We start from the raw sequence: 15,260 nt of genomic DNA on the forward strand, positions 1-15,260 counted from the left end.
TCGTCATTGTCCTCTGCCTTGGCTAGGGGTCCGTGGGGCACAGAGCCCAGGCCGCTGGCCTGGGCGGCGAAGACAGCCTCCCTGCCATTGCCTTTTCCTCCCGCTCAGCTCTTGGCCATACACAGCCATCTCAGCGGGAAGGAAGGGGCATTGCCCAGAGGCGTCCACGGCTTCGGATTGGCTGCAGGAGCTTCCTGCAGCCAATCCAAAGCCGTGCCAGTGTCGCGGAAGTCAGTCCCCATGTGGCGAGGTCTCTGCTCTGCGCTGGTTTAGTACGGGGGCTGACTTGCAGCAGGGTCTGAAAGGTTCATGGGCCAGATTAACGAGCCCGTTGGGCTGCATCCGGCCCCCGGGCCTTAGTTTGCCGATCCCTGGCCTAGACATTCCATTGTTGCACCCATAACCTAGGTTTAAGGAGCCATTTAGCTCCTAGCTTTCATTTCTCAGTTTCTAACACCGATTCCAGACCATTGGGCACAGGAAACTGCTTGCAGGCACAACAGATCAACTGACTCTTAGTGTCTGTGTGCCCCCTAAGCCTTTGCCTGCAATGTTGATTTTAAATCACATGGGCATAGGAAAACATTTCACCTGACAGAATGGTGACTTCAGATGATTGCTGTGAAATGGCCCACAGGGTTTGGGGGAGGTAACAATTTAGCCTGCTGGCATCAAAAGGTTCACCACAACTGTATTGCTGAGTCTAGTTGTCTTCAGGGTTCCTAACTGAAAGAGTCCCTTCTAAGGAATATGTCTTTTTAAAAAAATGAAATATGTTTCCTCTTTCTAAGGGGAAAACTTGCTTGTAGCTGCTCCAACAGAAAGTGCAGTGGTCATCTTAAAAGTCAATCTAAATCTGACCAGGGCAGATCCTTAACTGGAGTTAAGTGATAGGACCACTGGGATATGCATCTCCCAACATCCTGTAATAAAGATCTCCTGATATCCTTACTCATGGTATGCACAGAAGTTGCATACATGAGAAGAACACATATATTTTGTATCCTCAGTGAAGTAATAAATAAGTAGGGATGTAGTATTAGACAACTGTTAGACAATTGTTAAACAACCTGTAAAAGGTGTACAGTACAAGCAAAATTTTTAAGTTCTTCAATATGTACTTTAATACGATCCACTTTGAATTGCCATCTGTTTGCTAATTCAGCAAGGTATGCCTTCTGTTGTAAAACTCAGGTATGGTCCTGACTGTGTACTAACAAAGAACTTAACAAACAACTTATAAAAGGGCTGCACTACTGAAAAGGGTGTGCAAGCTTTGGAGTCTGAATTCTGTGTTTCCATTCAATTTATAGAGAGTCAGATTACTTAAGACATTGAATGCAAGCTTATAAAAAAGCACTGACTAATTTTGTTAGGGAGGGAATGGGGAGACAGAGGTTCTGTTGCTGGAATATCATTTTTAAGGTAACTTTTGTTTTGTTTTTGTTTTGTTTACAGATTTTGATACTTTTGTTGTGGACACACCAAGGTTAGACACCAGTGCACATAAAGCAAAAGCCCAGCTTGCCTTGAAAGTGAAACGTCAGCCACCTTCTCGGTCAAAGCTGAAAGCATCTCTCGGGGCTGGACAGAAGGAAATAAACTTGCTGGTACAGTATTCACTTTATTGATTCCCCTCCAGATATAATTTAACTTTGTTTAAATGCACTCACTGATGAGATGTAATTTTATCATTTACCCAACACTCCGCTGTACCACCTTTCCGCTCTTAATAAGATGTCCTGCTATGAGCTGGGTTTTTGCTGCATATTTCAGTAAATCTCTTTTCCTGCTGCCACCACAACAAATTTATCTGAAAACTCCACCCCTAACATAGCCAAGTATGAGGCATGTAGTTTAATACAAATAATATATTAAATAAAAAAGTAATGGTTGTATGATTACTTGAAGTACATAAGCATTTGGTACCTTGGACTTAGGCAATTATTAAAACTTTAAATTTAAAAACTTTTATTTCTTAATACATTTTTAGGATGTGGATGATAATGATGATAATACAGAGGAAATAATCCAGAGCAGATCTTCAGAAGTGACAGAGAAGATCATTTCATCACATCAGCAGAGTGATGTAGATCAAAGAGATGAGAAGCATGAGCATGCTGAAAGCACTGACAGTTTATTAGAATCAAGTCCATCAACTTCCTTGCACTCTTCTCCAGTATATAAACCAAACACAGAAAATAGTCCTGAAGCAACTCGGCCAGCTTCCAATGATGATACAACTCCAAATTCTCCTTCAGGATGCAGCAGAAATGTCAAGCATAGAGACTCAAAAGGCAAAGGAAGAGTGAACAAAGGTAATTTAAAATTCCTTGCGTTTAAAAATTTTAAGTCCTGAAAAACTGTCGATACACACAGTGTGGTTCTTGCCTCCTGCTATTAAAAGTTAAACAATTACTGTTTACCCATTCTTGTACATTATGTCTCTAATGTAAGCAACACTGTAAATTTAATATAATATTTAATCTTCTATTTAAATGTAAGAAATTGCACAATCTGTATGCTTCAGTCATTTGATGTTACCTTGCAAAAGCAAAGAGAACAATATATTGTAAAATGTTTGTCAGCACAATACAGTTTCTGTTGTGCTTATCTATAGAAGAGGCTTTGCTTTCTTTTAAGTTAGGAAGTATATCAGTGTTAGACTTCTTATGTCATTATTTTATTTTACACAGATGACAAGCGAAGTGAAGAAAAGACTGAATCAAGTGAAGGTGCCTCTGCGGGCAAGTCCAAAAGGCGTTTCCCAGATTTTGGGTACGACGTGCATGTTTTTAAATGATAGAATGTTTGTTAAAAGTTCCTGTAACTGAACTGCAGTTTTATCATGTGTCAAAAACTAATTTGATGCTAATCTGCATAACTGGCAGCTGGGAATAATTGTGTGCGTGATTGTATCAAAATTGAAAATGACACTGGTTTGAAGAATACACGTAAGTGGAAATAACCGCGCTTCAAACTTCCTTGTTCCTCTGGCATCTCAAAGCTTTAATAATTTGCTTCATGCCCTAAGGGTCCTTCAGTGCTTGAGTGACTGATCTTTGGGAATGGCTTTGCCTCAGTCTGCAATCTTAAACACACTTTAATAAGAAATAAATTTAATTTGGGATAGGCACCTTTAGGATCAGACCATACACATTCAGATAAATAAAGAACGTTGTTCTGTTGCATTATGACAAAATATAAAGGTTATATCTTTTATGGTAGGGCTTTTATGTTTAAAATTTGAGATAATAAATCTAGCTAAATTGCAGTTGGTTCTGTATGAGACCAGCAAGTTACTTTTAAAGTGGAATGCTTTTATTGTTGTTTAACTTTGTGCATCTTTAGAGAAGGATGCTCAGGTTCCCCTCTGTCAGAGTTGAGGGTAAAATTACAGTGTATGTCCATAGCTCAAAACTGAAATAATGATTCATGTGTAGTGACAACTTCACTCTGGAGAAGTCTGGAAATCATTCCTTTGTATCCCTCTCCTTCGAAACCCAAGACATGAACTCTGGCACATAACAGCAGCCACCATTGTAGCACAGAGCAAAGAAGGCACAGATGGGATGGGATGTAAAGTTGTGGGTGTTCAAGACAATTCTTGTTTTGGGGGAGAGACCATATATATCAACAGCTAAGGATGCACCTATGCGTCTTGAGTTATATTTCCTAGGTTATATGATGATGGGTTGCTTCTTTTTTCCTTCAGTGTATATTCTCATAATGGAATATTACAAAATATTTGTTAAAACAAAAAAAAAAAATTCCTTCCAGTAGCACCTTAAAGACCAACTAAGTTAGTTCTTGGTATGAGCTTTCGTGTGCATGCACGAAATAACAAATATTTGTTATAATTGATTGCACTGTGAAATACATTTGAAATGTGAACCATATTTCTATTTATAATTGACAATTGGGCTGGTTCAAAGATAGTGGGTCATTTCAGTTTAATTTGATTGCTTGTGGTCAATTGGGGATTGATCTACTTGTTCTCTCATTTACCCCACTTCCCATTACTATACTTGACTAGTGTGAATTGACAATTGTGTGAAACCTATTGATTTATTTTGCAGTATGCCACAGATATATTGGGACAGATCTGACTTAGCTAATTTGTGCGTTTTATTAAACTAATTTCTTTAATTTCAGGGGCCTAAGAAAATCTGGTGGTAAAGGGAAGAAGCAAGAAAAAGAAAATGCAAGGAGTTCGCTAGACAGCCGGTACTTAGAAAAGCATTTTCTGTTCTTAACTATGCATTCCAATGAATTGTGCAATTTAAACAGTCATCTGAATGGATATACATCATTCTCAATTTTATATTGCGTGCATTGTTAGAATGTTGAACCTTAGTTTCAGTCTTTTTGAAAAGGGAAAGTATTCAAAGGCAATCAGATTTACTTTTAAAGTGTTTCATAGCTGGTAACATACTAGTGCCCAGTTTGCAAAAAGATAACATAGCAGGAAAGCTACTTCTGAAATATTTTATACATAGTAATTTAGACCTACTAGTCTGAATAACATTAAATTGCTTTAAACTGTGTGGTGTATAATGTGTTGTTGTGTACTGATGATGAAAATATGACTCTTATGTCATATCTATTTCACATTGTATCGATTATATGTACAATAGATTGTCAAAGCTCATACATGAAAAATTACATTCTTTCAGGGGCTCTCGAGAATTGCTGGAGGACTCTGTCAACAACTTATCTGCGTCAGATTCAGATTCCCCTATCCCAACTTGTATGCCTTTCTCCTGGTTTGGAGACAGCCATAAAGAGCATAGTTCTAGTAGTACCCTGAGCTTTTCTCAGGGTGGGCATGATGTTGCATTGGAACCGAGCCAGGAGAAGAACAGAAACAAGGTAAATGGTGTTTATTTGTATATACTTTGCACATTTAGATTTGATTAATGTTGCTCAGGAGTTAAATGCTGTGACAAGTATCGTAAAAACGAAACATGTGCAAGTTGTTCACCTTAGGAAATAATATGTTATATATGACTAGTGATAGTGCTGAATTATTTTCTCCAGCTTTCCCAATTACGATAAGGCTAGCCTATTAAAAACAATGGATTGCGATCCAAGCATGCCCTCTCATGAACATAAGGGCTTATTCTGTTCACAGAAAGAATTTTGAACCAAAGGAGCCTTCCACTGGAGGAAATGGTGTAGTGGAAATTCCCTTGTTAGAGAGTTCATCATCATGTTGCTTTCTGAAAAAACTAAAGGCTTTACTGTACACAGATGAAAATAGAAAATCTGCACGTTAAAAGACAATGGTTATGGCAAGGCTGTCTGCAGTCACATGATGCTTTTTTCTACTTTGTCCTTGCCACCCATTAAATGTGCATGTTGTTGCATGCTTGATCCTTTCTATATGGTAATAACTTCGACAAAACAAATGTGCTACTCTTCCCATAGTTTTCTTTCGTTTTGTGGACTCCATATTTGTTTCAGTTTGTTAAATTAATCTACATGTGCATTTCAAGCCATCAGCATCTCATTTTGTATGTTTTGGTCTTGGAAAAGATTTCTAAACCTCGGAAGTGTGTACAATCTATGCCAGCAGAAGTTTAACCAACATAAAATACCTTAAGTGTTTTTATGCCTGATTGTGTCCACATAGATTCAATGGTTGAACGGTTTACTCACATCAGCTTGTGAGTTGTCAGATAGGTGAGACAGTGTGATTGTGACTTTAGTTCTTCCCATGCAGGGAAGTGACTCAGGTTGCAATCTTATGCACACTTACCTGGGAGTAAGTTCTGTTGAACTCATCATGCTTACTTCTGACCAGAGGTGGGGAACGTTATTCATTTCTATGGCCACATTCCCTCGTGAGGAACCTTCTGGGTGTCTTATGCTGATGGTGGGTGTGGCCCCAGGGCTGCATAGAGAGAGGCCTGCAGGTGCTGAATTTAGGTCCTCTGTCTGACGTTCCCCATTCCTGATGTATAGGGTTGTACTGCCAGTCATTTAAAACAAAATGCATGGTGTCTTTGTCCAGAGTTGTCATGCTACAGTTGTAGGTCTGTCTTTAGAACTTTCTGATTCTGTATCTCTAGGCTTTTCAGTTCAACCCAGGGTTGATAACTTGCAACTGCAGTGAGCACAGTAGTGCTTATCTACACTTGAATGTATATGGCTTAAAAAGCACCTTTCTGTGCTTGAGTCTATATCTTTTTGTACTGTTATGAGAGAGTGGTTCATTGTTTTCTGTTTGCATAGATAAGTCTTGCCTGTTATTGCAGACCTCAAAAGCTATGTAAGAATTGTCACCACATGGTACCTATGATAAACACCAGTGATACATTCAGTTTTATTAAAGTCAGGTTTGTTGTGCTGTGGTTCTCAGTGTGGGAAATGCATGTTTCTAAAGAAATAGGGCCAGGTAGGAAGGATTGCATTTCCCTGATCTAATGAAGGTTAAAGTTTGAAGAAGCATTAAAATATAGGAAGCTATAAAGGCTTTGTGCCCACAATTACTTCCTCCTTCCATAGCTTGTTTCATATGCACTACTAAAATAAGGTAACAGACACACCTCAATTCATGCGAGCCCTTTGTTCCCCAGGAAATCTTCTCCTGCCTTCTATTTTGTTGGACTTTGTTACCCTTATATTTTTGTGCCTTTGAATGAAGGAAACTAACTACACCAGCTATAGGGCAGGCACAGCAGTGGAGCGTATGCCTGCGCTACCTGTGGCAGGTTGCAGAACATGCCCCCAAGGAGGGCGGAGGGCACCCTCCAGTGTGCCAGAGTACAAGGTTGGAGAGAGGTGGGGAGCTCCTGCCTATTCTCTTCCTGCTTTCCGCTGCTGGGTCAGGCCCAACCTGGCAGCAGAGCTGCTATGGCCAAGAATTGGCTGAGGAGAGTGGGAGGCAGCTTTGCCGCCCTCTATCTCCCTGCTGTCTGCCACCGGGTCAAGCCTGACCCAGTGGCTGAGGCGGAGCTACTGCAGCCTGGCGCAAGGCGCCTTGCCGCCTAGGAGGGTGGACAGCAGCTTTACCGCTGCCTCTCCTCTCTGCCGGTAGGTCAGACCTGACCCGGTGACAGACCCACTGTGGCCAGGCATGCCTTGCCGCAGCCGAGCAGTGCTGCTCTCCACTGCCGCGTCAGAAGTGACCCGGTGGCAGAGCTGTTGCCACCAGGCACGAGGTATGCCGCAGCCAAGGAGGGTGGGCAGCAGCGCTGCCGCCCACTCACCTGCTCTCCTCCCCAGGTCAGGCCTAACCCCAGGGGACAGAACTGTAACAGGCACAAACGCTACAGCCAAGGCTCAGTTCCTTCTGGCGCAGAGCCAGGCTCCGATGAAGGAGCTGTGGGGGCGCCTTTTTGGGCCCCCTCTCAAAATTGCATCCGGGGCCATTGCACCCATGCTACGCCTCTGGGCGGGCATAGTTTTTCTCACTTCTTGTGGGCTTGTTGGGAGTGGGATGGTTTTGAATCCAAGGCCTCCTTGATCCATCACAGTGTGGCCCTATTCTTTTCCTATCACCATTGGCCTCCAGTAGATCTTCAGGATCCAGTGGTCCCCCTATCTGGGAATTTAGGATTGCTCTCTAAGGGGCATAATTACTACTAAAATACCCGGTCCTCCAATTTTCTTGTTCCATCTTTGCCTCCATGAAATCCCATAACCATAACCATACATATGTGTAACAGACAGCTGGCAGGATGTTACTGTTGATTTTGGTGCTTCATTCCAGCCACCCCTCAGCCTGTGTTATTTTGGACTGGCTATTATCCCCTCCCATATGAGACAGGAACAGGACTCAGCCAATGCCTGTTGGGCTGTTGAATACTATTACTTAATGCATTTATATCCTGCCTTTCTCCCAAATTGGGATTCAGGGCGGCGAGTATCTGAGAGGGTGGCAGATTAACGAAGCCTGCTTTAGGGGAGGGGGAATCAGCAAGGGTGCAGCAGGCAAGTGTCAGTCCTGGGGGGGGGGACGACCCTCAGCATCTGCTTGACCATTGTGGGTGCTGATGTAGGGCCTGCTTGCTCTAAATGGGGCAGGTGGTGCAAGGACGGTAGCAAAAAGAAAAGTTACCATGGCAGGAAGCCATACTGCTTCCTGTTTTTCTTACTATGCCTGCAACTTGAAAGGAGGGATGGAAGATTTGGAAGCAGAGTCGTTTGTGCTCCTCAAGACCAGGAGCTGCCCATGGTGCAGGTCTTGGTTCCAGATTCTGATAATCAGAAAACTAAGGTCAAAGTGTAATCCCTCCCTAGCCCCCATTAAGGGAATGAATTTATGACTAACCCTATTCATTCCTGACTAACCCTATGTGTTGAAAATAGCTACCAGAACTCTCTGAATATTTCTGTAGATCAGATGATGAGCCCAATATGTGTGTATTGTGAATTGGGAGAGAGTCATGATGAATGTAGATAAGCTTAGTTCAGAGTTACTGGAAATAAATGATTAGTTATTTTTACTTTTTTAAAAATAAGACACTGTGCCTCCTTGTGATTTATTGTTCCAAGGGGGAAGTTAACAACACATTATTTTCACTTGTTTGCAGAGTAGAATTGTCATAGATGATTCATACGATAGCAAGCCAAGTTGTGATCTGTCAGGGTTAGTGACAGAACCAAATCTTTCAGGGCGTTCACACACTTTAACCTTCTCTTCAAACGAGGTGAGTTTCAGTGTGTCTGTGTATTGTTGATATCACAGTTCAGACTATATTATGCAATTTAAGTTTGTCTCTAATGAAAAGAGTAGGTTATCATCATTGCACCTTAATATTTTTATAAGCCCACATTGAAAAATGTACCTAGGAGATAAAAAGTATTTTGCTTGTTATCAGTTTTGGGTTTGATATTTTATCACACTGAGCTACTTTGCATGTGACTGAAGCCAAACCAGGACTGAATGTGCATCTGCTCTGCTCTTGCATTGCAAGAAAAAAAACAACTTTAATTACATTCCTAACATTATAAGACAGCTAATTGATTAATAGTACCATCAGCCAATGCAGTTTGCTTTCTATGCTTCTGCTGTTTGTGTGAATGGCATGCATTAGTACTTCTAACAGAATACACATTGTCTTCCTCATTTCAGTCTTTTGGCTGTAGAGCTTAATTCTTGCTGCGTTACTTTTGAAATATTTTTAGATCATTAGAAAGCCAAACATTTTTGGAATTTCCTAAATTGGATCTTTCAAAACCTTGCAGACTTCAGTGAGGAAGGTTTTGTGGTGCCAGCTAAGTTCAGCCTTCAGTATGGAGTTTCACAGCTCCTCATGTAGCATCTGGGCATTTAGTCCTATAGGTACTCTACTCTTATGAATAGCTTTTCCTTGAACAGTTTTGTGTCTATACACTATGTTGACCTTTCACTTCTCTTTCAAATTATTCTGCGTAATTCAGTTTAGATGGATACTGTTCCTTGCGACTCTCTTCCAGTTGTCTTGAGGATTTTGCACTCTCAGCACAGTAGGGCCAGATTTCATTCTTCATTTTCTCTCTCTGCATCAATTGGGACTTTCAGAGACTGACCTTTACTTGATTTCTAGAAATGGAACTTGCATATCTCTACAAGGAAGGATGGAGATAGCGTCCTTTCAGTAACACAAGTTAATGTTTTTGAGTAAATATTAGATATTTGCTCGTGCTAAACATTTTAATGTCACAAAAGGAGTAGTTTATTCGTATTTTTAAAAATATGTCTTTACAAGAGTAGCTGACAAGGCTGGCATTGTGAAACAGGCTCGGAAGAAGTATTCGGTGTTCACGGACATCACTTGCTAATTCCTTGTTTTTATATTATAACTTGGAAAGTTATTTTGCTTTTAAATTTGAACAACAAGTGGCTCTTGCATTCGTGATCCCTGCTGCTTTTAGGTGGTCCTTGCATCTACATTGAAAGTAAAAGAAATGCTGAAGAGTCTAGGTGGGGAGGCTCTGTGAAGTTTGCATGCTGTAGCAAAGAGTAGTTCCCTTTCCAGTTAAATTTCTCAAATTTAACTGAAAAAGTGCCTTGCCTCTTCAGCACTGTAAGGTTCTATGATGGAAACTTGTAAGAACCCTGTTTGCCCCCATATGCATTCATAGTTTGATCTAGAGCTTACCATCTAAAGAAATAAGCAGTAAACCAATAAAAAAATGAGCTGCAAGTACAATAAAAAGTAGGGATCACATACTACATTTTTACAAGCATATAGAAAGCAACCTTGAGTTAGTGGTGCAAATGCCATTGCTGAATTTTAACAAAAAAATTGTATTATCAGTACTTCATTTTTTTTAAAGTTCAATGAAGATGCATAATCAGCATGGTTAGTCTTTAAGTATTGTGATCCTTTTATTTTTGGCACAGGATAAAATAAAGAGTTTTTAGTATTTGTCTTGAGTAAGAAAGAAAGATTTCCTCTTCAACCAAAGACTGTATGATAGCTTTAGAAAAATTGAAAAATAGTTTTTGTTTCTAGCCTTGGTAGGTCAGAAGTATGTCCTTTGTCCCCTTAGCTACAGACTCCTAATAAAAGTTGGGGAACCAAAGAAACTGTGGCACTCGTGTACAAAATGAATATACAGTAAAACATAATAGTTTTGTATTTTTCCGCTAGTGACACATCTAGACTGAGGTGGTATTTTAAGTGATAAGTTGTAAAAACTGACTCACTATCTCCATAAAATGAATTCAGCAAGAGAGACCTACCCAACAGATAAAAATAGTGTTTTGTTCCCTTCTCTCTAGCATGTAGTGTTCACTCTGATGTAGACTTTCACCAGCAGTTCATTTGCTTTGGCCTTTCAGTAACACAAGTTAATGTTTTCATTTCAAGGGCATTTGTGATGTATGTATGGAAACAGTATAATATAGGTGGACTTTATGTGGCACAAACATAGAGTGGTATGCCAGCAAGTTTTACTTAGAGTAGACCCATTGAAATAAATTAACATGACTAAGTGAGGGCTGCACCTAGAAGACCAGAAACTGTATGATCCTTTACAATAATTTAAAACTCTCTTTTGGACATTCGGTCAGTGATACCATAAAACGAGTGAATTTGAGAATACCTATAAGTTATCGAGCAAGGTCTGAAAATCCTATATCTCATGAACCTGGACATTTACACTTGGTTCAGCGAGTCCACTGTTCATAAAGGTATTTACAATGAGCGATCTTTAAATTACTGTGCATTGATATATGTGTTCAGGCACTTTGCACTATGGGAATTAAATAATAAAACAAACTGAAATATTGGAGGGGAGACCAGCTATGCACTCAACAATTCAAAGTCTTGAATGTTTATATTTTATATATATATCTCAGAAATGCAGTATTTTTTATTTTTAAAAGCAGTAAGTTAAATTACTATGTACCTAAGTAAAAGCTGATTTGCTTTGTTAGACTTCCGATGATGAACCATCAACTACAGGGAAACAAAACCAGTGGCACAGTCGGCCCATTTCTGAATGGACAACGCAACAGGTGTGCCATTGGCTAATGGGAATGAATATGGAGCAGTACATTGCGGAATTCACAGCCAAGTGTATAGATGGACAGCAGTTAATGCTGCTTGACAGTGACAAGTTGAAGGTAAGCTTGTATACCTGCTGTCTTATGCCAAGCCAAAACTATGCACTGAAAATCTGAACACTTAACAATATAAGTACAAAAAGGTAAAGGACCCCCGACGGTTAAGTCCAGTTGCAGACGACTCTGGGGTTGCGGTGCTCATCTCACTTTACAGGTCGAGGGAGCTGGCATTTGTCCACAGACAGTTTTTCCGGGTCATGTGGCCAGCATGACTAAGCTGCTTCTGGCAAAACCAGAGCAGCGCACGGAAACACCGTTTACCTTCTCACTGGAGCGGTACCTATTTATCTACTTGCACTTTGACGTGCTTTCGAACTGCTAGGTTGCTGGGAACTGCAGGAGCTGGGACCGAGCAACGGGAGCTCACCCCATCACGGGAATTCGAACCGCCAACCTTCTGATCGGCACGCCCAAGAGGCTTAGTGGTTTAGGCCACAGCACCACCCACGTCCCTAATTAAGTCCTTAATACCACGTCCCTAATATACTTATAAGTACAGTATAGTGTTATGTTATGTGTTGATAATTTAGGGGTTGGCTTCCTTCCTTCAATTCCTTGTTACATAAAATAGATTCATTTTAATGGGTGTTTTTGTTGTTGAATTTGGACACACATTTTTAACGTATCCTAAGTTAATGCATTAAGCTTTGATTGTATGAAATGTTAGCATGTTAAAAAGTAGTCAAAAAGGTTTTCTGGGCTTATCAGATGTTGCCATCTGCTGATAAAAAACTATATTGCACCATGCTAACAGAATGTTACTAGCTTCTTATATGCTATGGTAGCACATCTGTTTGGCCTAGGGACCTCACAGAAGTCCCATAAAGTAATGTAACCCTATTTGAGTATTTGAAACATTGTATTTCTTTAGACCCTAACTATAGAGTTCTACTCTATTGGGACCCGGGTGGTGTTGTGGTCCAAACCACCGAGTTTCTTGGGCTTGCTGGTCGGAAGGTCAGTAGTTTGAATCCATGCGATGGAGTGAGTTCCCATTGCTTTGTCCCAGGTTCTGCCAACCTAGCAGTTCCAAAAACATACCAGTGCAAGTAGATAAATAGGTACCACTGCCGCAGGAAGGCAAATAGTGTTTATGTGTGTGCTCTGGCACTTGTCATGGTCCTCCATGCACCAGAAGTGGTTTAGTCCTGCTGGCCACATGACCTGGAAAGCTGTCTATGGACAAACACCAGCTCCCTCAGCCTGAAAAGCAACATGAGCGTTGCACCCCATAGTCACCTTTGACTGGACTTAACCGTCCAGGGGTTCTTTTTTATAGGGTGCTACCATAAGGTTGAGGGACGCGGGTGGTGCCGTGGTGTAAACCACTGAGCCTTGGGCTTGCCGATCCGAAGGTCGGCTGTTCGAATCCCTGCGACGGGGTGAGCTCCCATTGTTTTGTCTCAGTTCCTGCCAACCTAGCAGTTCAAAAGCACGTCTAAGTGCAAGTAGATAAATAGGTACTGCTCTGGCGGGAAGGTAAACGGCGTTTCCATGCACTGCTCTGGTTTCGCCAGAAGCGGCTTACTCATGCTGGCCACATGACCCGGAAAAACCATCTGCAGACAAACGCTGGCTCCCTCGGCCAGTAAAGCGAGATGAGCACTGCAACTACCCAAGTTGTTCGCAACTGGACTTAACTGTCAGGGGTCCTTTACCTTTACCTTTTTACCATAAGGTTATTTTTGAAGAGAGTTGTGCCAGTCCAAAGAAGCTGCTCTGAAGCCCAGCAAAATTAATAGGTTTTAAGGTAGCTGCTAGCAACTTGTCCTCTTACTACCAGTACCTCAGCACTGTGAATGCAAATGGCCTCTGCACCATGCCTGAGTAGGTAAACTTTAGTATGAACTGGCCTGGATACAGATAACTACTGGTAGCAATTTTCTTGGCTATTGAAGCATTCCCTTCATCTTTTGAAGCCCCATGAATTGTTGTTGAAAAGTCCAGTTCACACTAATCTTTACTCGCATGATCATGGGTATACTCATTTTATGACTGTTAGTGAATATGAGGGAAATGTATGGATTCGCCCCTTAAGGTTGGTTCTTCCAACTATGTATTTAGGAGTCAAGGAAATTTAAGTATTTCACATTAAGCTGTCCCAGGTTTGTACTACTTGCAAACCATTCTTGTCTGCGCTAAGATGCTTTTTGTTCTGACTACGACATCTTTCTTCAGCTTGTTTAAATCATTTGTATTCCTTCATTAGATTTGCTGTATTTTGTCGTTTGCAAAAATATTTAGTTTGGATGTTGTTTTCATTGTCATGATAATTAATGGTTGTGAGTACTGCTGAAAATGTTTCTTTTTTTTAAAGGAAAAAACAACAACAACCCAAAACTCATGCAACAATGCGCATTGTTTATGCTGCAAATATTTCTACTTTGTAGAATATAATAAAATGTGTTTTTTTTCTATGAAAGGCCCTGGGAGTATCCAGTCAAAATGACCGATCAACAATAAAGAAGAAAATTAAAGATATTAAGAAAGCACAAGAGAAGCTGGAGAAACAGAAAGAGAAGTTTCAAAAGAAAGAGAAAGAAGTCCGGAGAACTGGCAGAGTGGTGGCCACCGTAGAATCAAGCTGCTAAAATTCTTTAAAATATCCTATGCAACTACTTAATCTGGTGTAGTCACAAGGGCTAGTGGAACTATGCCAAGGTAATGTTTCAATATCTTTATTTTTATCAGACTCCCTTCAGCTTGAAGAAGTGTCACAATTGTATATTACTGTATAATTATGAATGGGGGAGGTGGGAAGTGATAGCTTTTACAATATAGGTTTTTTAATCTCCCATTTCTACAGTCCTTCCCTGTTTATATGATTCATCAAATGAAATATTTTCCATTTTTTAAATTTAGATTGTTAACTTGTACTAATGAACAGTAAATTAACTTTGCATTAAGTAATGTGTATATATGTATTACTTACTCTAGGTCCCTGAAGTGTCTATCAGAAGTATATACAGTTTTGATGAATAGGATGTGAACATAAATTGCAGTATAATGTTGGGTGGTATCTGGTATAGAGAGGCAGTATCAGGTCATTATGTTCTGTTGAAGAGAAGTTTGTTGCCACTAGTGTTGTATAGAGGAAAAATTAAGTTTAAAAATAATAGAAAATTAATTTAATCGTATTTTGACTTAATGATGTGTTTAAAATCCTGTATTTTCCAGAGTTCATTTTAAATTCAAAATGTATTGTAGTAATATAATTCATGACTTGCATCTTGGCTTTCTTATTTTCTAAAATAAGATAACACTAAGTTTCTAAGCTGAGTATGTTGAAACAGGATTTCAAAGTTTATTGATCAATTTTATACACTTTTGTATGGACTATGGGGTTTTATAATCCATGTAAGATCAAATTGTAATACATGCATTACACTTTCCTAGTCAAGATACTGAGGACCAAAAATATATTTTTAACTAAACTTTCAATGCTATTGGTCTTCCTAATACCAGAATGGGAATAGCCGGGGGAGGTATGAATTGAAGCACTGGGTTTCTGCAGTGTGTATAATTACACTGTAGACTACGAGATGTCTTCCTGTTCATGAGTTGCATTCGTTTTCCAGAATAGTGTCAAACACAATTGCCATGTGCTGTTGGGTAACACATAATCTGTTGTAGGAAAAAATACACTACATTGGAGTGGCACTTTTGAGAAATGAAATAAATTTCATTCAAAAAAGAA

The 15,260-nt window shown here is 40.1% G+C and overlaps 1 protein-coding gene across 2 annotated transcripts in view; it reads left to right on the top strand.

Moving 5' to 3' along the window:
• Positions 1-15,260, top strand: part of LOC310827718 (neurabin-1-like) — a 38,589-nt gene extending 23,329 nt beyond the window's left edge. The window contains exons 12-19 of one of the 2 annotated variants that reach the window (XM_083704090.1): positions 1,459-1,610; positions 1,994-2,318; positions 2,697-2,778; positions 4,156-4,227; positions 4,677-4,872; positions 8,541-8,657; positions 11,375-11,563; positions 13,987-15,260. In XM_083704090.1, the coding sequence (XP_083560216.1) occupies positions 1,459-1,610; positions 1,994-2,318; positions 2,697-2,778; positions 4,156-4,227; positions 4,677-4,872; positions 8,541-8,657; positions 11,375-11,563; positions 13,987-14,154 (1,301 nt within the window). In that variant the 3' untranslated portion in view covers positions 14,155-15,260. The remainder of the gene's footprint in view (positions 1-1,458; positions 1,611-1,993; positions 2,319-2,696; positions 2,779-4,155; positions 4,228-4,676; positions 4,873-8,540; positions 8,658-11,374; positions 11,564-13,986) is intronic. The other variant, XM_083704091.1, reaches the window with a different exon arrangement.

Source organism: Podarcis gaigeae (assembly GCF_964106915.1).
Source record: "Podarcis gaigeae genome assembly, chromosome: 1".
Lineage (NCBI taxonomy): Eukaryota > Metazoa > Chordata > Lepidosauria > Squamata > Lacertidae > Podarcis > Podarcis gaigeae.